General features: G+C 35.7%; 2 protein-coding genes across 3 annotated transcripts; both read right to left on the minus strand.

Annotated features, from left to right (window-relative positions):
• Nucleotides 1–2,380: 2,380 nt before the first annotated feature.
• LOC121395664 (venom peptide SjAPI-2-like) lies at nucleotides 2,381–21,212 on the minus strand. 2 transcript variants are annotated; one of them, XM_041569761.1, is made up of 4 exons: nucleotides 21,096–21,212; nucleotides 6,117–6,179; nucleotides 5,196–5,231; nucleotides 2,381–2,740 (listed from the first exon to the last, which is right to left on the minus strand). In XM_041569761.1, the coding sequence occupies exons 2-4, from the start codon at nucleotides 6,154–6,156 to the stop codon at nucleotides 2,541–2,543; spliced, it is 276 nt and encodes a 91-aa protein (XP_041425695.1). In that variant the 5' UTR covers nucleotides 6,157–6,179; nucleotides 21,096–21,212; the 3' UTR covers nucleotides 2,381–2,540. The 2 variants fall into 2 exon arrangements, with proteins under 2 accessions (XP_041425695.1, XP_041425694.1); XM_041569760.1 differs by lacking the exon at nucleotides 21,096–21,212 and adding an exon at nucleotides 8,378–8,422.
• LOC121395665 (venom peptide SjAPI-2-like) lies at nucleotides 16,701–21,783 on the minus strand. Its single transcript, XM_041569762.1, has 4 exons — nucleotides 21,737–21,783; nucleotides 19,993–20,054; nucleotides 19,335–19,370; nucleotides 16,701–17,061 (listed from the first exon to the last, which is right to left on the minus strand). The coding sequence occupies exons 2-4, from the start codon at nucleotides 20,030–20,032 to the stop codon at nucleotides 16,868–16,870; spliced, it is 270 nt and encodes an 89-aa protein (XP_041425696.1). The 5' UTR covers nucleotides 20,033–20,054; nucleotides 21,737–21,783; the 3' UTR covers nucleotides 16,701–16,867.
• Between the last annotated feature and the right edge of the window lie 354 nt (nucleotides 21,784–22,137).

The following is a 22,137-nucleotide window of genomic DNA, read 5'->3' on the forward strand; positions in this document are numbered from 1 at the left end:
AAAAAAAGTCAGTTCTGTGAAATTGTCATATTCATCTGGTTTAATAGATTTGAACTGCTGGGATTCTTTCAGGATTCACCAATTTAACACAATTTGTAGTCACAAAGGAACAAAATGTCTGCTAAAATTAAATTAAAACCTGAGTGCCCTTTCCTATTTTCCAAGATTCTGTCTCCTTAGTACTTCTCAATGCCTGAAATCTATATGAGAAAACCTTAATATGTACTAATGAATCAGACTTAGCTCCATACTTATATTAGAAAGGCTGTTTAATTTGGAAGTGCCTTGCTAAATGCTAATGACCCACGCCAGCAGTATTAATTCATGTGATGCTCCCTAGTTTGCTTGGTACAACAACATATTGACACATTACAATTTGGCTGATATCACTATTTTAAGATGTATATTTCTTAAAGAAGAACAACTAACTAAAAAGGGAAGGTACATATCTCCCAGGATTCTGATGAGACACGACATAATATCAGAGGCTTGGGGCTTATTTATCAAAATCTGAATTCAGAAGTCAGTAACAGTATCCATAGTAAGCGGTTGGGTGAGTATCTTGAGATGAGTTTAGAGTTGTAGGGTCGGGCAGAGTTATGAAGTGCTTTTAATGTCAAGGTCATTAGAATTTTACTGTGAAAGGTAGCGGAAGCCAGAGCAGGGATTGGCAGAATGCCGTGGCAGAGGAGGAGCGGTTGCTGAGGTGTATAAGCCTGGTGGCAATGTTCATTATGGACTGGAGATGGGCCAAATAATAGAAATTTACAGTAGTCTAGTCGTGATATGATGAGAGACTGATTAAGAATTTCGGTGGCATCTTGGGTGATAAATGAGGGTATTTTGGATATGTTTTAATAAGCGGCATGATTTAATAAGTGACTGGATATGAGGAGTGAAGTACAGAGCAGAATTTAGGATAACCCCAATGCACCAGGCCTAGGGAGCCAGGGTGATAGTGGAACTGTTAACTACAATGGATAGTTCTGAGATGTTACAGGTGTTGTTTTGGGGAAAGATAACCATATCCATTCTAGGGGTTTAATTTAAGGTAGCTTTGTGACATCCAAGTAGAGATAGTGGACAGGCAGGGGGAGACCTGAGTTAAGAATTCTGGGATGGGATAAGTAGAGGAGAGATAGATCTAGTATCATTGGCATAGAGGTGGTAGTGGAAACCACATGAGTTTGCTGAGGGAGGAAGTATAGAGAAAAAATAATCAGGGTCCCAGGACAGAGCCTTGAGGAACCCCAACAGAATGAGGTAGGGGAGAATATGATACTCCATAAGAGACTGAAGGAATGATTAGTGAGGTAAGAAAAGAACCAGGACAGGGCCATGTCATGAAGGCTAATTGAATTGAGGGAATGGAGGAGGAGAGGATGACCCACAGTGTCAAATGCAGCAGAGAGATCAAGCACTATTAGTAGTGAGGAAAGGTTGGTGGCTTTAGCTGTTAAAAGTCATTAGTTAGTCAAGTTAGAGCAGTCTCAATGGAGTGTTGTTTCCTAAAACCAGATTGTAGGGGGTCCAGCAGGTTATTGTCGGAGAGGAATAGCATTAGTCAGTTACAAACTCAAGTAGTTTAGAGATTACTAAAGGGTCTAGCCTGTTCAAGGAAATCACCCACCAGGTAGCAGCTAACATTTGAGATAGCAAAAAATTTCCAGGATAGGGAAGGAACAATAGAGCTAAGGTCCTGGGTAGGGAATCATGTAAAATGACTGAAACATTGCAACCCAAAAGTCTTTTTTTGCTGAACAGCTTTTTATGATTCTTGGAGGACATTTAAAGACTTTAGCTCACAAGGGTGGACTGAAGGGTGATTTCGGAGGCTGGATTATGAGCTGACCCTCAGGAAAATGAAAAGCAGTTCTTCAAATTGCTAACACTCCCAAAATATATATACCTAATGGTTAGTTTATTTTTGTTAATTATGTACAAAGATATTACAGAGTTTATGAAGCATAATGTAACTTTATGTGGAGAAGCAAAATAGCAGTAATGGGAAATGGAGCATCCAAAGGAGGGGACTGCCTATGTTTGTTTCCCCAACATTTGTTCCCCACATTGAGCAGATTAGAGTCAGGTATTTTTGTAAATGTCTAAATCAATCATTGAATCCATTAACATATTTTGTATAAATGTTATGCACATTGGAGAATATTTTGCTTCATCTCATTGGGGTCATATATTCCTGAATATGGAAAGTCTATATAGATAATGGAATATTGTGCACTGCCCATTCCAGTCATGTCCCCATCCCACCCCATTTCCAAGATGTGAGGCTGTAACTTTTGAACTAGATGATTAATTTGACTCTAAAGATCAGTGATCTTGATTCACAAAAAAGAAGGAATAAATAAGCAAAAGCAGTAAATAATTTTTTGTGTTAAATTTACTCATTCACTGGGAAGGATGGATGTTTCATATTAAACGTTTTACATTTTACATTTGGTAAGATTTGTCCAGCACAGTGAAGATGATAAACCAACAGATTTTAATGATAAAGAGCCACATATGCACTTCTGGAGTTTTCCTTATTCTTTATAAGGAGGGCATTGCCTGGGCAGAATACAGAGACCAGATGTGCCACGTAGAAAGACATAAGGTTCCTTGCAGAAACACCCAGACACGCAGTTTTTCGTGCAGACCTCGGGTGGATTTCTAAAGTTCTGACAATTCAAGGGACAGGCAGTTCCACATCTGTCCCATAATTGATGAGGTCGGCAGCTTTGCTCTGTCAGAAAAAAATACAATCATATTTATAAGTGTGATATACGTTCTATAATACTAAAGGTGAACATTTCAGTGTGTATATATTCTCTATAATTTCAAGCACCATGCCTAAGATCTACAAAGAATGTTTTTAGACATTAAGGGGCAGATTTATTAAGGGTCGAATTGAAAATTCTAATTTTCACATTTTTTTATGGTCAAAACTCTCAAATTCAACTAGGGGATTATCCGAACTCGATTTGAGTTTTTAAAAACAAATCAAAATTCAATTTTCAAAATTTATCATACTCTGGCACTTTAAGAATTCAAATTCAACTATTTTGGAGATGTTTGCAGCCTTCCTGACATTCAAGTTTTTTTTTCTCTAATTAACTTCGAGTTTTCAAGTCGTTTACTCAAAAAATGATTTGATTTTAATAATACATTTCCCCAAGTCAAATTTCAAAATTATATTTATATCAACATGGATTTTTGGAATGGGATGAAGTGCCTTAATTCTATTAGAATCAATAAAGATACAGACTGCTTACAATCCTTTCTCCAACCTCTCTCCAATATCATCAGCAGTCCCTAACCTTTTTTACCCGTGAGCCACATTCAAATGTAAAAAAGAGTTGGGGAGCAACACAAGCGTGAAAAAGGCCCTGGGGTGACAAATAAGGACTATGATTGGCTATTCGGTAGCTGGCAGCCTACAGGAGGTTCTGTTTGGCAGAACATAGCTTTTATGTAACCAAAAATAGCCTTCAACCCAGGAATTCAAAAATAAGCACCTGCTTTTAGGCCACTGGGAGCAACATCCAAGGGGTTGCTGAGTAACACGGTGCTCACATGACACTGGTTGAGGATCACTGTATAAAGGGACTAAACTAAGTTTTTGATATTTGCTGGATCAGACAGAGCAAAATATAGCCTTGAAGGACCATTGTCTTTATACTTCATGCAGCCTCTTGAGCCTCTAGTTCTTGCCTGGTTCCTGTATTCCCTGCCAGAGGAACTTATGTTACTTATCTATGATGTGATGTTTTTATGTTAACAAGTATGTGGGAGAAAGGGATTCCTTCTGTCCATCAAGTTCAACCTGTTAACTCTTTTTTAACCTGCCTCACTGCTAGTTGATCCAGAGGAAGGCAAAAAAAAAAACATTTGAAGTCTCTCCAATTTCCTTGTGTTAAATTAATAAATAATATATGTTTTTTATACTTAGTTACAAACACCTCTAAAAGTCTAAAAAATGTACTTCTATAGGACCTTGACTAGTTTTACTTGGTGACGTTTTGTGTTCAAGTTTTTTGTGGTTTTTACAGTTGGTTATTTATCAAACGTCAAGTTTTCAAATTAAATGGGAAGTTATTTATGAAAAAATTAGAAGGTCTAAAATACGATTGAATGGGAACAACCCAAAAACTTGATTCGTATTCGAATCAAATACAAATGAAACTCAAAACGAATTTTCCAGAGAAAAAAAATTGAATGTCAGGAAGGCAATGAACACATCAAAATGGCTAAATGGACCTCCAGCATTGACTTGTAAATGAACTCTGCAGTTTGTATGTGGCAAATATATTCGAATTAGAACTGTTTCCATGGTCGAGTTGTGATAAATCTCACATTCAAATTTATTTACGAATTGGTGCTTTTAAATTCGAATTTGTGTGTTATGACTCAAATATTTTTTTTTTTAAATTCAAATCTACCATTTTATAAATCTGTCCTTTAAAAAAAAAAAAGAATTTTTTTGAGAAAAAATATGATTTGTGAAAAAAAAGAAATCTGAATGTTAGTAAATAGACCCCCTAAGACATTATGTTTTATTGCATCGGCATGGATTTTCTGTTAGAGAATAATGTATTGTGATTTGAATCAATACAAACACAGGCTGCTTACACTCTTGTCTCCAATCTCTCTTTGATACTTATGTCTTAAAGGGACAAAACTAAAGTTTTTCTTGGATCACACAGAGCAGAAGACACCTTTAAGTTTGAACTTAATTCAACCATTGTTCATTTCACAGCAATTGTGGGTGTTGGGGGGAGTTATTGAATTAGTCTAATGTATTTCTATGTATATTCCCTGTATAATAAAGTCATTATCTGTAAATCTGAAACACAGAGAACAATTAGCAAAAGTAAAGGGCTCTGATTATACACAGCTCTGTACCACGTTTGGGATAGGCATAAGGAGAAAAACAACAATACAAATGAGTATTTGGGCTTTTATTTATTGATGTTGGCTCCCCATTGGGATTCAGTATATTGGCCATTTTACATACCATCCCCCCACAAAGAAATAAAGATACAAAAGATTGGAAGCAGCCATTAGAATACAAAATACTGCATTCCAATTTAGAGCTAATTTATATGAATGATAGAAAGAATAATAAGAATGTTTATACATTTAGATGATACTGTATATAATAGTAATTTGATATATTTCCTAATTGGTATTTTACTTACTTTCGTCATCTCCATAGACATAAAGTGGATGTAATGCTAAAAAAGAAACAATGTACAAAGTTATGTTAATAATACACAATCTATTGTTAAAGGGGGACTACTGAAAAAAATAAAAATGTAATAAAAGCTTAATCTCAGGAAAAAAGGAACATTCCAAAGACAGTTAATTATAAATTCAATTACTCTTCTCTTTCCATTTCTCAACAATCCGTCTCTCTACATGCAGCATTGTGTCGGAGTCGGTTATTTTGATAAACAGTTAGCTCTAAGAGCAGGGGCACACGAAGCTACAGGGGGAGATTAGTTGCCCAGTGACAAATCACCTCTTCTTCAAACAACTAATCTCCCTAAATGGCCCTTGGAACACTTTGTTTTCCGAAGTCCTCACAATGAAACTTCGGGCGACTTCAGAAACTGAAACGTTCCAAGTGTTGGCGATTTACACTCTAGCCGGCGGGGAGGCAGTTTGATTGCCCAAAGAGTTGTCACAGGGCAACTAATCTCCCCCTGTAGCTTCGTGTGCCCCTGCCCTAATGCGTTGTTAGGCAAAGGGAGCACTTACCAATGTATCTGATATAATTGTTCATTAAAATCTGACTCCTAGAAGAAGAGAGACAGATTGCCGAGAAAATTATGCAAGGATTTGAGTTCACACTTACAGATGAAGCCACTTGGATTTGTGAGTTAAATGCGTCATGACTCAGAGTTAATTGAAGAAACTGTGTTATCTAAAGTTATCTTAACTCATTTAATGCATTTAACCTTTTCATTAGCATACCAAAGCACCATTGTTCACAATGGTGAATGCTTTAATTAGATGGGATGTTGTGTCACAGTTTTCTGTGTTAAATGAGATAAATGGGATATCTGTGTTTAGTTATTCTGTGTCAAACAGACAAACCAAAGTGGCTGCATCTGTACCTAGAGCACAGACGAGAAAGATGGTGCTCAATCTCAGCATTTTTCTTTTTTTTTTGTGGTTATCTAAGAAAAAGATATTTGGAAATGATTTAATTCACAATAAAGTGTTTATTTACAAGTGAGTGAGTAAAAGGGGTGGAGTTGGAAAGTATAAAACCCAATGAAATCGGAGATTGCATACAAATTTAGGCCCCTGGCATGGAAGGTATTTCGAAACCCAAAAACAAGCTTGAGTATGTTGCACCAAAGTGATAATGGGGCAATTAATCAAGCACCGTTGATCCTAATGATGTTCAGCTGCTCAAAGAAGTCCAACAAACTCAAGCATATTTATTAAAGGGTGTAAGATGAAATTTATAATTCATAGTATTTCCAACAATAAAATTTGCGACAACATTGGCTTTTTATAAAAAGGACAATGCAGCAAATTGGCATTTTTATCAACAGTACAATAATGAATTTTCACCATATTTTTGCCAGGTTCAGGATAGTCAACTGCCAATCTAAAGAGCCTCTATGTTAAAGGGGTGGTTCATCTTTAAAGTAACTTTTAGGGGCCGATTCATCAAGCTCGAGTGAAGGATTCGAAGTAAAAAAACTTCGAATTTCGAAGTATTTTTTGGGCTACTTCGACCATCAAATGGGCTACTTCGACCTTCGACTACGACTTCGAATCGCACTATTCGAAGTAAAAATCGTTCGACTATTCGACCATTCGATAGTCGAAGTACTGTCTCTTTAAAAAAAACTTCGACCCCCTAGTTCGGCAGCTAAAAGCTACCGAAGTCAATGTTAGCCTATGGGGAAGGTCCCCATAGGCTTGGCTAACTTTTTTTGATCGAAGGATATTCCTTCGATCGTTGGATTAAAATCCTTCGAATCGTTCGATTCGAAGGATTTAATTGTTCGATCGAAGGAATAATCCTTCGATCGAAGGAATAATCCTTCGATCGTACGATCGAATTTTCTGCGCTAAATCCTTCGACTTCGATATTCGAAGTCGAAGGATTTCAATTCCTAGTCGAATATCGAGGGTTAATTAACCCTCGATATTCGACCCTTGATGAATCGGCCCCTAAGTATGTTATATAATGGCTAATTCTAAGCAATTTTCAATTTGTTTTCATTATTTCTTTTTATAGTTTTATAGTTATTTGCCTTTTACTTCGGACTCTTTGCAGCTTTCAAATGGGCATCACTGACCCCTTCTAAAAAGCAAATGCTCTGTAAGGCTACAAATGTATTGTTAGTTTTTTATTGCTCATCTTTCTAATGTAACCTCTCCTATTCATAGTCCAGTTTCAACAATTTTTATGTACGCGCCTATTTTGTCCAAATGCATTAAAGTCAATGGGCGTCCGAATTTATTTGCCCATCACTAGTTTTCATTGATCAGATCAGTTCAGTTTAGGGAGTAGTGATGAGCAAAAAATCTGTGAAACCGCAAAAACAATACGTAGAGTTTACAAAACAAATGTTATTTTTCTTATTCACACAATCAATTTTTTATTAGGCATATCTTTTTTTACATGAGTTTTTGGACTTGCAAAACAAAACGGATAGCAACTTTTTGCCACAGTTCCGCAAAACATTTCTCGTGCGGCGAAATGCCAAGATTTGCTGCGAAACTTACCATGGCAAAATTTTTCGCCCATCCCTACTAGGGAGTCCTTTAGGATTACCCTATTAGAATCTTGGTCAATCTATAATTACAAAATACCCTTTTTAAATGGGTTGTTCAACTTCGAGTTTTTTATTCAGCACCTCTCCAGTTTGCAATTTCAGTCCAAATTCCCCTAGCAACCATGCATTGATTTGAACAAAAGACTGGAATATGAATAGGAGAGGCCTGAATAGAAAGATGAGTAATTAAATGAAGCAACAACAATATATGTGTAGCCTTACAGAGTATTTATTTTAAGATGGGGGTCAGTGACCCACATATGAAAACTGTAAAGAGTCAAAAGAAGAAGAAGGCAGATAATTGAAACACTACAAAACAGAGAAATGAAAACTTGCTTAGAATTGGCTATTCTATAACATATTAAAAGTTAACTTAAAGGTGAACCACCGCTTTAAAATTCAAATTTTACTTAAATCACATTGTTTAAGTTAAATTAAAATGTAAAAATGCTAAATTTACATTACAACTCTCTCCAGTTCTCTTTCTTACTAACCACACTCCTCTTTTCATGGTTAATGCTCATCCATACAGAAGATCTTAATAAACAGTATTAGAATCAGGTTTGCACTGTACTTACATTAGAAGAACTCGTTAGCTTGCAAGTGCCTTGTTAAATGATACCAACCCATGCCAGGAGTATTTATATGCGCTACACTGCTGACTTTTACTTTAATTAAGTCCAAAACGAACTGACACCTTAAGGTTTGGTTGCATTGCACAAGTGGAACATGTGAAGCAATTAAAGGGTAGAAAACAATAAAGTGATGATGGTTAAAGTCTCTTCCCGATATTCTTGCTTAATAAAGTACTTTTGTGTTTCATACAATGAAATTTAACAAGATGTTCTCCGGGAGGTTTGGTGCAAGAGCTATTTGTAATCTTTCAGTTATTTTTCATTTTTAGTCTTTTAACTTCCTACTGTGCCTCTACAGAGGTGTAATACAGAGAGAGCACTGCAGGAGGGCCCAGGAGGTATAGGGGGCCCCACAAGGCCCTAATTAATGTGCCATTTCAATAAAAATTGATAAAACGGAATACCTCTGGATATTTAGGGTGACCGTAAAATGAATTTGCTGTGGGGTCCAATAACATCTAGTTACGCCACTGGCCCACAGTGCCCAAATTTGTATTTATAACTTGTATCATTTATATTTATCTCATTACTTACCTTTCTGTTCCGACCCTTTCTTGTTCATCTGTCTTTATGAAATTGAAGCAAATGGCTGAATCGTATGGACAGATAGACCAGCAAGACGATAAAAAGGGGCCAGAGTGCAAAGTGCTAAATTGGGCCCAATCCCACGTGTTTTTGCACAATGCACAGGTAGAAGAATTGCAACAGGTCATTGTGATCCATAACTGAAAAGCGGCATGTACTAATGCAATGTTTAAGAAAAAGACATTCAAACCCATGCAAATTTTTGACAATTGAATTTTTCAGCCAGGACAGATTCGCTCATCACTAAAGGTCAATTAAAAAAATCACAAGATCATTGTATACATGAATAAATAGGACACCCACTACCTGACCCAGAGGGGCACCAATCTGAAAGCTATGAGTCATATTTAAGGGTGAAACTAAAAATTTGCAATAATTTCACCTAAACTGAAGACTCCACTCAATATCACCAATTTACTGTGGGGGTTGTTTGTCAAAGGTGGAATTTTAGAGTAATGTAAATTTTTATAAATTTTTAGTAATTCTAATAAATTCGATTTCATTCACAATTTCAATTGGTATGATATTTATGAAAAAATGAATGTGTAAAATTCTATAGAATAGTCCCTACCTGAAAACTCAAATCAAATTGGAATCAAGTTTCCCCCAAAAAAACCTCAACTTTTGCACATAAAAATAGTTTTGACACGCAACATTTTTTTTCCTCCCATTGGCGCCTAGAGGTCATCGTTTTCAAAGCGAAACTTAGCAATAATTTGGCTCATCACTACTATTAACATCATCAAACAGTTCAAGGGACCTCTGCTATTGACTTGTACATGAACTCGGCAGGTTTTAGGTAGAGAAAAGTCAAATTAGAACTGTTTTCAGGATCAAGTGTTGATTAAACTCACATTCAAATTTAAATTCGAGTTGGTGGTTTTAAATTCGAATTTGTGAGTTTTTTTGAAAGTAGTAAATCTGCCTCAGTATGGAGAATACTAGAATTAGAATTGGAGAATTAACTTTGCAGTAATGAAAATTATCTTTGCATTGGAGTAATGTCCAATGTACTAAGAGCACAAGAACAAATTTATGGCAAGAGAAATGTCTCCAGGTTCAGGCTGACGAGTTACCATTTTAAAGGGTTTATATGAGTTGAGTTAAATTTTAGTATGATGTAGAGAGTGATATGCAGAGATATTTTGCAAGTGGTTTTCATTTTTTATTATTTGTGGCTTTTTACTTATTTAGCTTTTTATTCAGCAGCTCTCCAGTTTGTAATTTCAGTCACCTGGAAAGAGTCAGAAGAAGAAGGCAAATAATTAAAAAATGGTAAAATAGAAAAAATAACGGGCAATTGAAAAGTTGCTTTGAATTGTCCATTCTACAAACTTAAAGTAAAATTAAAGTTGAAGCACCCCTTTAAAGATATAACAACCACTTTTGAATCTCTTTAGCTATATCACCCCCTCCAAGCTAATTCTCAATAATTCATTTTTTCATGGCGCAAATTCTCTAGACACATTTCTCACCACATTTCTCTTGAAAACATGTGCTTACCATTTTTAGTATATATGAGATGTGTTGTGAAAATACACCTGGTGATTTAAGGTGAACTTTGATGAAATGAGACGAGGAGGAAATTCACACTTTAGTAAATGTGCCCCTATGAGTGATTGAGTTTGTTGTGAGCCCAGAGCATTCCTTTCTTGTCCATGTGATTTGTTGATGTAATGTCACCTTGGGTAATAATTATTAACTTACAATTAAGAAGGCAATTAGGGATCAGACTGGAAATAACACCCATGTCAGGATCTCATTTACATTTCTTATTTCCAGGGACAGCCCCAACTTGCTACAGGGATCCAACCCAGAGGGATAGCAGAAATAACAGTTGAACAGCAGACAAATATATATATATACATATATATATATATATATATATATATATATATATATATATATATATATATATATATATATATATATATATATATATAGTGAATAAAATACCCCCTGTTGTAAATTATAAGGATATTATCATTTCATGACCAAATAAAAACCATGAGACCAAAGGTAACTTCTAATATTCTCATATTTTTTAACTGGGGTACTTTATTATAATACACAAGTTTCAGTGAGTCATGTGACAGAAATGACATCAAAACTCACCGTTTATAATACAGGATATTCATGGCTTTTGTGTATTATATATATATATATATATATATATATATATATATATATATATATATATATATATATATATATATATATATATATATATATATATTTATCAGGGTCCAGGCCAAGTGCCAGTGCAGAATGTATGAGCACTTCCTGTTTTACTCCTTTTTTTATGATCACTCTTACTTCCGAGGATGTCACGTTCCTGTTTACAATGACAGCAAAATCTGTAAGATCAGATAGGCTCTCTCTAAGGGGTTATTTATTAAAGTCCAAATGGCAAAAAATCTAAAAATTCAAGTTTTTTTTACTATTAAATCTGAATTTTTTGGATAAAAAGAACTAAAAATGTTTGAGTTTTTTTTATACCCTGAGGATGGAAAAAGTCTGAATCAGAAAATCCGGAATCTCAGACCAGACGAGGTTGTATATAAGTCAATGGGAGAGGTCCCAAATATATCCTGATCTGCGCTGGGTTTCGTGCAAAAATCTGAAGATTTTGTGGTTTTTGGGCAAAAATTTTTGGGTGGAAAATCCGAGAAAATCGAATGATTCTTTCCACACTGGAATTTTTCGGGAAAAGGTATCGATAAATAAAAAGGGAAATAACTTGTGTGGATTTGGTCTCAGTATATGTCAGAAAATAAAGTTATTTTGATAAATAACTTCAAAATCTCTAAATGACTGTATTCTCTTTATTACAGTTGATATTTTCCTATATGCTAAGAAACTACAGAAAGTTGAGTGCACACTTACCTACAGCACAGATGATACTCCGCATGTTCATATTGTTCTATTGTAGTTGTCTAAACTGAAGGCATATTACAATTGCCGTATATACTTGAGTACAAGCCGATCTGAGTATAAGCCGAGGTACCTAATTTTACCTACGAAACCTGGGAAAACGTATTGACTCGAGTATAAGCCTAGACACAACTACAGCCCTGTCTCCCAGCAGCGCACATTCCACCAAAGAGACCCCCCCAGCGATCAACCAGACTTCTTTGCAAAGTTGATGGTGACAGAGAATTGCCAAATGGATTACTGTGTGCATTGTCCCACTGTCCCACTACCATGTGCAGAGGGTGCCGTGTGATATTGCCATCACTGTTAATCTTTCATATAACCAACAGAGGGTGCTGTGTGATATTGCCATCACTGTTAATCCTTCATATAACCAACAGAGGGCGCTGTGTGATATTGCAGTCACTGTTAATCCTTCATATAACCAACAGAGGGCGCTGTGTGGCATTGCAGTCACTGTTATTCTTTCATATAACCAACAGAGGGCACTGTGTGATATTGCAGTCACTTTTATTCTTTCATATAACCAACAGAGGGCGCTGTGTGATATTGCAGTCACTGTTATTCTTTCATATAACCAACAGAGGGCGCTGTGTGATATTGCAGTCACTGTTATTCTTTCATATAACCAACAGAGGGTGCTGTGTGATATTGCAGTCACTGTTATTCTTTCATATAACCAACAGAGGGCGCTGTGTGATATTGCAGTCGCTGTTATTCTTTCATATAACCAACAGAGGGCGCTGTGTGATATTGCAGTCACTTTTATTCTTTCATATAACCAACAGAGGGCGCTGTGTGATATTGCAGTCACTGTTATTCTTTCATATAACCAACAGAGGGCACACTGTTATTCTTTCATATAACCAACAGATGGAGCTGTGTGATATTGCAGTCACTGTTATTCTTTTACATAACCAACAGAGGGCGCACTGTTATTCTTCCATATAACCAACAGAGGGTGCTGTGTGATATTGCAGTCACTGTTATTCTTTCATATAACCAACAGAGGGTGCACTGTTATTCTTTCATATAACCAACAGAGGGTGCTGTGTGATATTGCAGTCACTGTTATTCTTTCATATAACCAACAGAGGGCGCACTGTTATTCTTTCATATAACCAACAGAGGGCGCACTGTTATTCTTTCATATAACCAACAGAGGGTGCTGTGTGATATTGCAGTCACTGTTATTCTTTCATATAACCAACAGAGGGCGCTGTGTGATATTGCAGTCTCTCCCCAAGTGAACTATTGGTATAGGAATGATTAAAAGTGACTGCAATCTCAGCTACTGCCCGCTAACCCGACTATAAGCCGAGGTAGACTTTTTCAGCACATTTTGGATGCTGAAAAACTCGGCTTATACTCGAGTATATACTGTAACTCATTTCCAATACAGCTTATCAATATTTATAAATGACTAATGACAACATACAAATTCGATCCACGGCTCTGAGGGAGTTGTGATGACAATAGGTCTCTGCAAAGCGGCTGAACCTCCTAGAAACAACTGTTACTAAAGACTTTTTTGCTTTTTACCAAACTTTCTTTTCAGCCACAGTTATAGGATTCATTATCCGTCAACCGGTTATCCAGAAAGCTCCCATAGACTCCATTTTATCCAAATAATCCACATTTTTATTTTTTTATTTTAATTTATTTTTTCTCTGTAATAATAAAACAGTAGCTTGTACTTGACCCCAACTAAGATATAATTAATCCTTATTGGAAGCAAAACCAGCCTAATGGGTTTATTTAAATTTTACATGATTTTCTAGTAGACTTAAGGTATGAAGATCCAAATTACAGAATTATCCATTATACAGGTCTCGAGCCTTCTGGTTAACAGGTCCCATACCTGTATAAGTTTTTAATTCTACTTCCCCATTTGTCATTGAAGTGTGTCAAATAATTGGGAAAGCTCCTTACTCTGCTACATACTGTAAGTCCACTATAGGTACTAATGTTCCTATCTCTTTATTCTAAGCACAATAAAATCAGACTTTTAAAAAATCATGAATTTTTCGGAATTTATTAAACCCAGAGGATGGAAAAGTCAGAATCTGAAAATCCGGCATCTCAGACCTGTTGAGCTTGCATATAAGTCAATGGGAGAAGTTCCAATGATTTTTTGATGTGCATTGGGTTTCAGGCAATACCCGAAGTTTTCAATGAAAAATCGCGATAATCTGAGGAAAAGATCAGAAAAATTAGTGAAAATCTGATTTTTTTTTCCCGCAAAGCAAATTTTTGGGAAAATGTAATGATAAATAAGCGTTAAAAACCCGAGCCGAATTCGATCAGAGTTTGTAGCAGAAAATATTGAGATAAATTCTGACTTTGAAAAATAGCCTCTTATAAGATATGGGTTTATTCATCACACCCCAATATCTTTTTTGCCAGTAATAACAATGCTTACTGGTCTGCAATATGCATCAGAGATTGACAACTCGTCTCTGAGCTCTAAGAACAGACTCATGTCTTCTACTCAAAAAAGTCAGTTCTGTGAAATTGTCATATTCATCTGGTTTAATAAATTTGAACTGCTCGGATTCTTTCAGAATTCACCAATTTAACACAATTTGTAGTCACAAAGGAGCAAAATGTCTGCTAAAATTAAATTATATTCCCCTTTCCTATTAACCAAGATTCTGTCTCCTTGGTACTTCTCAATGCCTGAAATCTTTATGAATCATACTTAGCTCCATACTTACATTAGAATGGCTGTTTAATTTGGAAGTGCCTTGCTAAATGCTAATGACGCACGCCAGCAGTATTTATTCATGTGATGCTCCCTAGTTTGTTTGGTACAACAACATATTGACACATTACTATTTGGTTGATATCACTATTTTAAGATGTACTGTATATTTCTTAAGAAGAAAAACTAACTAAAAAAGGGAAGGTACATATCTCCCAGGATGCTGATGAGACACGACATATAGAAAAAATATCAGATGCTGGGGGCTTATTTATCAAAATCTGAATTCAGAAGTCAGTAACAGTAACCATAGTAAGCATTGGGTGAGTTTCTTGAGATGAGTTTAGAGATGTAGGGTCGGCAGAGTTATGAAGTGCTTTAAATGTCAGGGTCATTAGTTTGAATTTTATTGTGAAAAGTAGCGGAAACCAGAGCAGGGATTGGCAGAATGGAGTGACAGAGGAGGAGCGGTTGCTGAGGTGTATAAGCCTGGTGGCAATGTTCATTATGGACTGGAGATGGGCCAGTTAATAGAAATTTACACTAGTCTAGTCGTGATATGATGAGAGACTGATTAAGAATGAGGGTATTTTGGATATGTTTTAATAAGTGGCACAATTTAATAAGTGACTGGATATGAGGAGTGAAGGACAGAGCAGAATCTAGGATAACCCCAATGCACCAGGCCTAGGGAGACAGGGTGATAGTGGAACTGTTAACTACAATAGATAGTTCTGGGATGTTACAGGTGTTATTTGGGGGAAGGAGAACCATTTTCATTCTAGGGGTTTAATTTAAGGTAGCTTTGTGACATCCAAGTAGAGATAGTAGACAGGCAGGGGGAGACCTGAGTTAAGAACTCTGGGTTGAGATCAGTAGAGGAGAGATAGATCTAGTATCATCGGCATAGAGGTGGTAGTGGAAACCATATGAGTCCCAGGACAGAGCCTTGAGGAACCCCAACAGAATGAGGTAGGGGAGAATATGATATTCCATTGTAGTAGAGACTGAAGGAATGATTAGTGAGGTAAGAGAAGAATTAGGACAGGGCCATATCATGAAGGCCAAGTGAATTGAGGGAATGGAGTTGGAGAGGAAGAGCCACAGTGTCAAATGCAGCAGAGAGATCGAGCACTATTAGTAGTGAGGAATGGTTGTTGGCTTTAGCTGTTAAAAGTCATTAGTTAGTGAAGTTAGAGCAGTCTCAATGGAGTGTTGTTTCCTAAAACCAGATTGTAGGGGGTCCAGCAGGTTATTGTCGGAGAGGAATAGCATTAGTCAATTACAAACTCAAGTAGTTTAGAGATTACTAAAGGGTCTAGCCTGTTCAAGGAAATCACCCACCAGATGGCAGCTAACATTTGAGATAGCAAAAAAATTGTAAGTGGGAAATTCCAGGATAGGGAAGGAACAATAGAGCTAAGGTCCTGGGTAGGGGACTGATGTAAAATGACTGAAACATTGCAACCCAAAAGTCTTTTTTGAGTAATTTCGGTGGCTGGATTATGAGCTGACCCTCAGAAAAATGAAAAGCAGTTCTTCAAGTTGCTAACACTCCCAAAATGTATATACCTAATGGTTAGTTTGTTTTTGTCAATTATGTACAAAGATATTACAAAGTTTATGAAGCATAATGTAACTTTATGTGGAGAAGCAAAATAGCAGTAATGGGAAATGGAGAGTCCAAAGGAGGGGACTGTCTATGTTTGTTTCCCCAACATTTGTTCCCCACAATGAGCAGATTAGAGTCAGGTATTTTTGTAAATTCCTAAATCAATCATTGAATCCATTACCATATTTTGTATAAATGTTATGCACATTGGAGAATATTTTGCTTTATCTCATTGGGGTCATATATTCCTGAACATGGAAAGTCTATATAGATAATGGAATATGGTGCACTGCCCATTCCAGTCATGTCCCCATCCCACCCCATTTCCAAGATGTGAGGCTGTAACTTTTGAACAAGATGATTCATTTGACTCTAAAGATCAGTGATCTTGATTCACAAAAAATAATTAATAAATACGCAAAAGCAGTAAATTATTTTTTGTGTTAAATTTACTCATTCACTGGAAAAGATTAATGTTTCATATTAAACTTTGTACATATTACATTTGGTAAGAGTTGTCCAGCATGTTGAAGATGATAAGCCAACAGATTTTAATGATAAAGAGCCACATATGCACTTCTGGAGTTTTCCTTATTTTTTATATCCGATAGCAATGCCTGGGCAGAACACAGAGACCAGATTTGCCACTTAGAAAGACATAAGGTTTCTTGCAGAAACACCCAGGCACGCAGATTTCAATGCAGCCCAGGGGTGGGTTTCTAAAGTTCTGACAATTCAAGGGACAGGCAGTTCCACATCCATCCCATAATTGATTAGGTGGGCAGCTTTGGCCTGTCAGAAAAAAATACGTATGTATAAGTGTGATATACGTTCTATAATATTAAAGGTGAACATTTCAGTGTGTATATATTCTCTATAATTTCAAGCACCATGCCTAAGATCTACAAAGAATGTTTTTAGACATTAAGGGGCAGATTTATTAAGGGTCGAATTGAAAATTCAAATTTTCAATTTTTTTTATGGTCAAAAACTCTCAAATTCAACTAGGGAATTATCCTAACTCGATTTGAGTTTTTAAAAAAAATCCAAATTCGATTTTCGAGATTTATCATACTCTGGCATTTTAATAATCCGACTATTCGCCACCTTAAACCTGCCGAATTAATGTTTAAGTCAATGGGAGAGGTCCAGGGATCAATTTGGAGATGTTTGCAGCCTTCCTGACATTCAAGTTTTTTTTTTTTCTCTTATTGACTTCGAGTTTTCAAGTCGTATAAATCCATCCAAGTTTAAAGAATTCAATTTTAATACTACATTTCCCCAAGTCGAATTTCGAAATTTATATATTTTTTTAAAAAAAATTAAATCTGCTTGGATTATTGGTATGGGATGAAGTGCCTTAATTCTATTAAAATCAATAAAGATACAGACTGCTTACAATCCTTTCTCCAACCTTTCTCCAATAAAGGGACTAAACTAAGTTTTTGATATTTGGTGGATCACACAGAGCAAAATATAGCCTTGGAGGACCATTGTCTTTACACTTCATGCAGCCTCTTGAGAAATTTTTGGCTGTGGAGGTTCCTAGTTCTTGCTTGGTTCTTGTATTCCCTGCCACAGGAATTTATGATACTTATCTATGATGTGATGTTTTTATGTTAAGAAGTATGTGGGAGAAAGGGATTCCTTCCGTCCATCAAGTTCAACTTTTTAACTCTTTTTTAACCTGCCTAACTGCTAGTTGATCCAGGAAGGCAAAAAAAAACCATTTGAAGTCTCTCCAATTTCCTTGTGTTAAATTAATTAATAATATATGTTTTTTATACTTAGTTACAAACACCTCTAAAAGTCTGAAATGCTAAAAAATGTACTTCTATAGGACCTTGACTAGTTTTACTTGGTGAAGTTTTGTATTCAAGTTTTTTGTGGTTTTTACAGTTGGGGGGTTATTTATCAAACGTCAAGTTTTCAAATTAAATGGGAAGTTATTTATGAAAAAATTAGAAGTTCTAAAATACGATTGAATGGGAACAACCCAAAAACTTGATTGGTATTTGAATCAAATACAAATGAAACACAAAACGAATTTTCCTCCAAAAAAAACTTGAATGTCAGGAAGGCAATGAACATATTGAAATGGTTAAATGGACCTCCAGCATTGACTTGTAAATTAACTCTGCAGGTTTTAGGTGGCAAATATTCGAATTAGAACTGTTTCCATGGTCGAGTTGTGATAAATCTCACATTCAAATTTATATACGAATTGGTGCTTTTAAATTCGAATTTGTGTGTTTTGACTCAAATATTTTTTTAAAAATTCAAATCTACCATTTTACTGTATATATCTGTCCCTTAATAAATCTCAAATGTTTCGAGTTTTAGAGAAATAAAAAACATGCATTTTGTTGAAAAAAAAAATATGATTTGTGAAAAAAAAGAAATCTGAATGTTAGTAAATAGACCCCCTAAGACATTATTTTTTATTGCATCGCCATGGATTTTCTGTTAGAGAATAATGTATTGTGATTTGAATCAATACAGGCACAGGCTGCTTACACTCTTGTCTCCAATCTCTCTTTGATACTAATGTCTTAAAGGGACAAAACTAAAGTTTTTGTTGGATCACACAGAGCAGGACACCTTTAAGTTTAAACTTAATTCAGCCATTGTTCATTTCACAGCAATTGTGGGTGGTGGGGGGAGTTATTAAATCAGTCTAATGTATTTCTATGTATATTCCCTGTATAATAAAGTCCTTATCTGTAAACCTGAAACACAGAGAACAATTAGCAAAAGTAAAGTGCTCTGATTATACACAGCTCTGTACCACATTTGGGATAAGCATAAGGAGCAAAACAGCAAAACAAATGTGTATTTGGGCTTTTATTTATTTATGTTGGCTCCCCATTGGGATTCAGTATATTGGCCATTGTACATACCAGCCCCCCACAAAGAAATAAAGATACAAAAGATTGGAAACAAAATACTGCATTCCAACTTAGAGCTAATTTATATGAATGAAAGAAAGAATAATAAGAATGTTTATACATTTAGATGATATATAATAGTAATTTGATATATTTCCTAAATGGTATTTTACTTACTTTCGTCATCTCCATAGACATAAAGTGGATGTAATGCTAAAAAAGAAACAATGTACAAAGTTATGTTAATAATACACAATCTATTGTTAAAGGGGGACTACTGAAAAATTAAAAATGTAATAAAAGCTTAATCTCAGGAAAAAAGGAACATTCCAAAGACAGTCAATTATAAATTCATTTACTCTTCTCTTTCCCTTTCTCAACAATCCGTCTCTCTACATGCAGCATTGTGTCGGAGTCGGTTATTTTGAAAAACAGTTAGATCTAAGAGCAGGGGCACACGAAGCTACAGGGTGAGATTAGTCGCCCACTGACAAATCGCCTCTTCTTCAAACAACTAATCTCCCTAAATGGCCCTTGGAACACTTTGTTTTCCTAAGTCCTCACAATGAAACTTCGGGCGACTTCGGAAACTGAAACGTTCCAAGTGTTGGCGATTTACACTCTAGCCGGCGGGGAGGCAGTTTGATTGCCCAAAGAGTTGTCACAGGGCAACTAATCTCCCCCTGTAGCTTTGTGTGCCCCTGCCCTAATGCATTGTTAGGCAAAGGGAGCACTTACCAATGTATCTGATATAACTGTTCATTAAAATCTGACTCCTAGAAGAAGAGAGACAGATTGCCGAGAAAAATATGCAAGAATTTGAGTTCACACTTACCTAGAGCACAGATGAGAAAGATGGTGCTCACTCTCAGCATTTTTCTTTTTTTTTGTGGTTATCTAAGAAAAAGATATTTGGAAATGATTTAATTCACAATAAAGTGTTTATTTACAAGTGAGTGAGTAAAAGGGGTGAAGTTGGAAAGTATAAAACCCACTGAAATCGGAGATTGCATACAAATTTAGGTCCCTGGCATGGAAGGTATTTTGAACACAAAAACAAGCTTGAGTATGTTGCACCAAAGTGATAATGGGGCAATTAATCAAGCACCGTTGATCCTAATGATGTTCAGCTGCTCAAAGAAGTCCAACAAACTCAAGCATATTTATTAAAGGGTGTAAGATGAAATGTATAATTCATAGTATTTCCAACAATAAAATTTGCGACAACATTGGCTTTTTATAAAAAGGACAATGCAGCAAATTGGCATTTTTATCAACAGTACAATAATGAATTTTCACCATAATATTTGTGCCAGGTTCAGGATAGTCAACTGCCAATCTAAAGAGCCTCTATGTTAAAGGGGTGGTTCACCTTTAAAGTAAATTTTAGTATGTTATATAATGGCTAATTCTAAGCAACTTTCAATTTGTTTTCATTATTTCTTTTTTATAGTTTTATAGTTATTTGCCTTTTACTTCTGACTCTTTGCAGCTTTCAAATGGGCATCACTGACCCCTTCTAAAAAGCAAATGCCCTGTAAGGCTACAAATGTATTGTTATTGTTAGTTTTTTATTGCTCATCTTTCTAATCTAACCTCTCCTATTCATAGTCCAGTTTCAACAATTTTTATGTACGCGCCTATTTTGTCCAAATGCATTAAGGTCAATGGGCGTCCGAATTTATTTGGCCATCACTAGTTTTCATTGATCAAATCAGTTCAGTTTAGGGAGTAGTGATGAGCAAAAAATCTGTGAAACCGCAAAAACAATTCATAGAATGCTATTTTTCTTATTCACACAATCAATTTTTTTTGATGCATATCTTTTTTTTACATGATTTTTTGGACTTGCAAAACTAAACGAATAGCAACTTTTTGCCACAGTTCCGCAAAATGTTTCTCCTGCGGCGAAATGCGAAGATTTGCTGCGAAACTTACCATGGCAAAATTTTGGCCCATCCCTACTAGGGAGTCCTTTAGGATTATCCTATTAGAATCTTGGTCAATCTATAATTACAAAATACCCTTTTTAAATGGGTTGTTCAACTTCGAGTTTTTTATTCAGCACCTCTCCAGTTTGCAATTTCACTCCAAATTCCCCTAGCAACCATGCATTGATTTGAATAAAAGACTGGAATATGAATAGGAGAGGCCTGAGTAGAAAGATGTAAGTAATAAAAGTAGCAATAATAATACATTTGTAGCCTTACAGAGCATTTATTTTAAGATGGGGGTCAGTGACCCACATATGAAAACTGTAAAGAGTCTGAAGAAGAAGAAGATGCAGATAATTAAAACACTACAAAACAGAGAAATGAAGGCCATTTGAAAGCTTGCTTAGAATTGGCTATTCTATAACATATCAAAAGTTAACTTAAAGGTGAACCACCGCTTTAAAATTCAAATTTTACTTAAATCACATTGTTTAAGCTAAATTAAAATGTAAAAATGCTAAATTTACATTACAACTCTCTCCAGTTCTCTTTCCTACTAACCACACTCCTCTTTTCATGGTTAATGCTCATCCATACAAAAGATCTTAATAAACAGTATTAGAATCAGGCTTGCACTGTACTTACATTAGAAGAACTCGTTAGCTTGTAAGTGCCTTGTTACATGATACCAACCCATGCCAGGAGTATTTATATGCGCTACACTGCTGACTTTTACTTTAATTAAGTCCAAAACGAACCAACACCTTAAGGTTTGGTTGCATTGCACAAGTGGAACATGTGAAGCAATTAAAGGGTAGAAAACAATAAAGTGATGATGGTTAAAGTCTCTTCCCGATATTCTTGCTTAATAAAGTACTTTTGTGTTTCATACAATGAAATATAACAAGATGTTCTCCGGGAGGTTTGGTGCAAGAGCTATTTGTAATCTTTCAGTTGTTTTTCATTTTTAGTCTTTTGGGTGTTTTAACTTCCTACTGTGCCTCTACAGGGGTGTAATACAGAGAGAGAACTGCAGGAGGGCCCAG

Source organism: Xenopus laevis, chromosome 7L (assembly GCF_017654675.1).
Source record: "Xenopus laevis strain J_2021 chromosome 7L, Xenopus_laevis_v10.1, whole genome shotgun sequence".
NCBI classification, from domain to species: domain Eukaryota; kingdom Metazoa; phylum Chordata; class Amphibia; order Anura; family Pipidae; genus Xenopus; species Xenopus laevis.

Excerpts from the sequence above, each read along its gene's own strand:
- LOC121395664 (XM_041569761.1), bottom strand. The coding sequence starts at position 6,156 with ATGCTGAGATTGAGCACCATCTTTCTCGTCTGTGCTCTAG. Across the intron at positions 5,232-6,116 it reads CTTTCTCGTCTGTGCTCTAG|CATTACATCCACTTTATGTC; the intron begins GTACAGATGCAG and ends TTTCTTTTTTAG. Across the intron at positions 2,741-5,195 it reads TGTCTATGGAGATGACGAAA|AGCAAAGCTGCCGACCTCAT; the intron begins GTAAGTAAAATA and ends TTTTTCTGACAG.
- LOC121395665 (XM_041569762.1), bottom strand. The coding sequence starts at position 20,032 with ATGCTGAGAGTGAGCACCATCTTTCTCATCTGTGCTCTAG. Across the intron at positions 19,371-19,992 it reads CTTTCTCATCTGTGCTCTAG|CATTACATCCACTTTATGTC; the intron begins GTAAGTGTGAAC and ends TTTCTTTTTTAG. Across the intron at positions 17,062-19,334 it reads TGTCTATGGAGATGACGAAA|GCCAAAGCTGCCCACCTAAT; the intron begins GTAAGTAAAATA and ends TTTTTCTGACAG.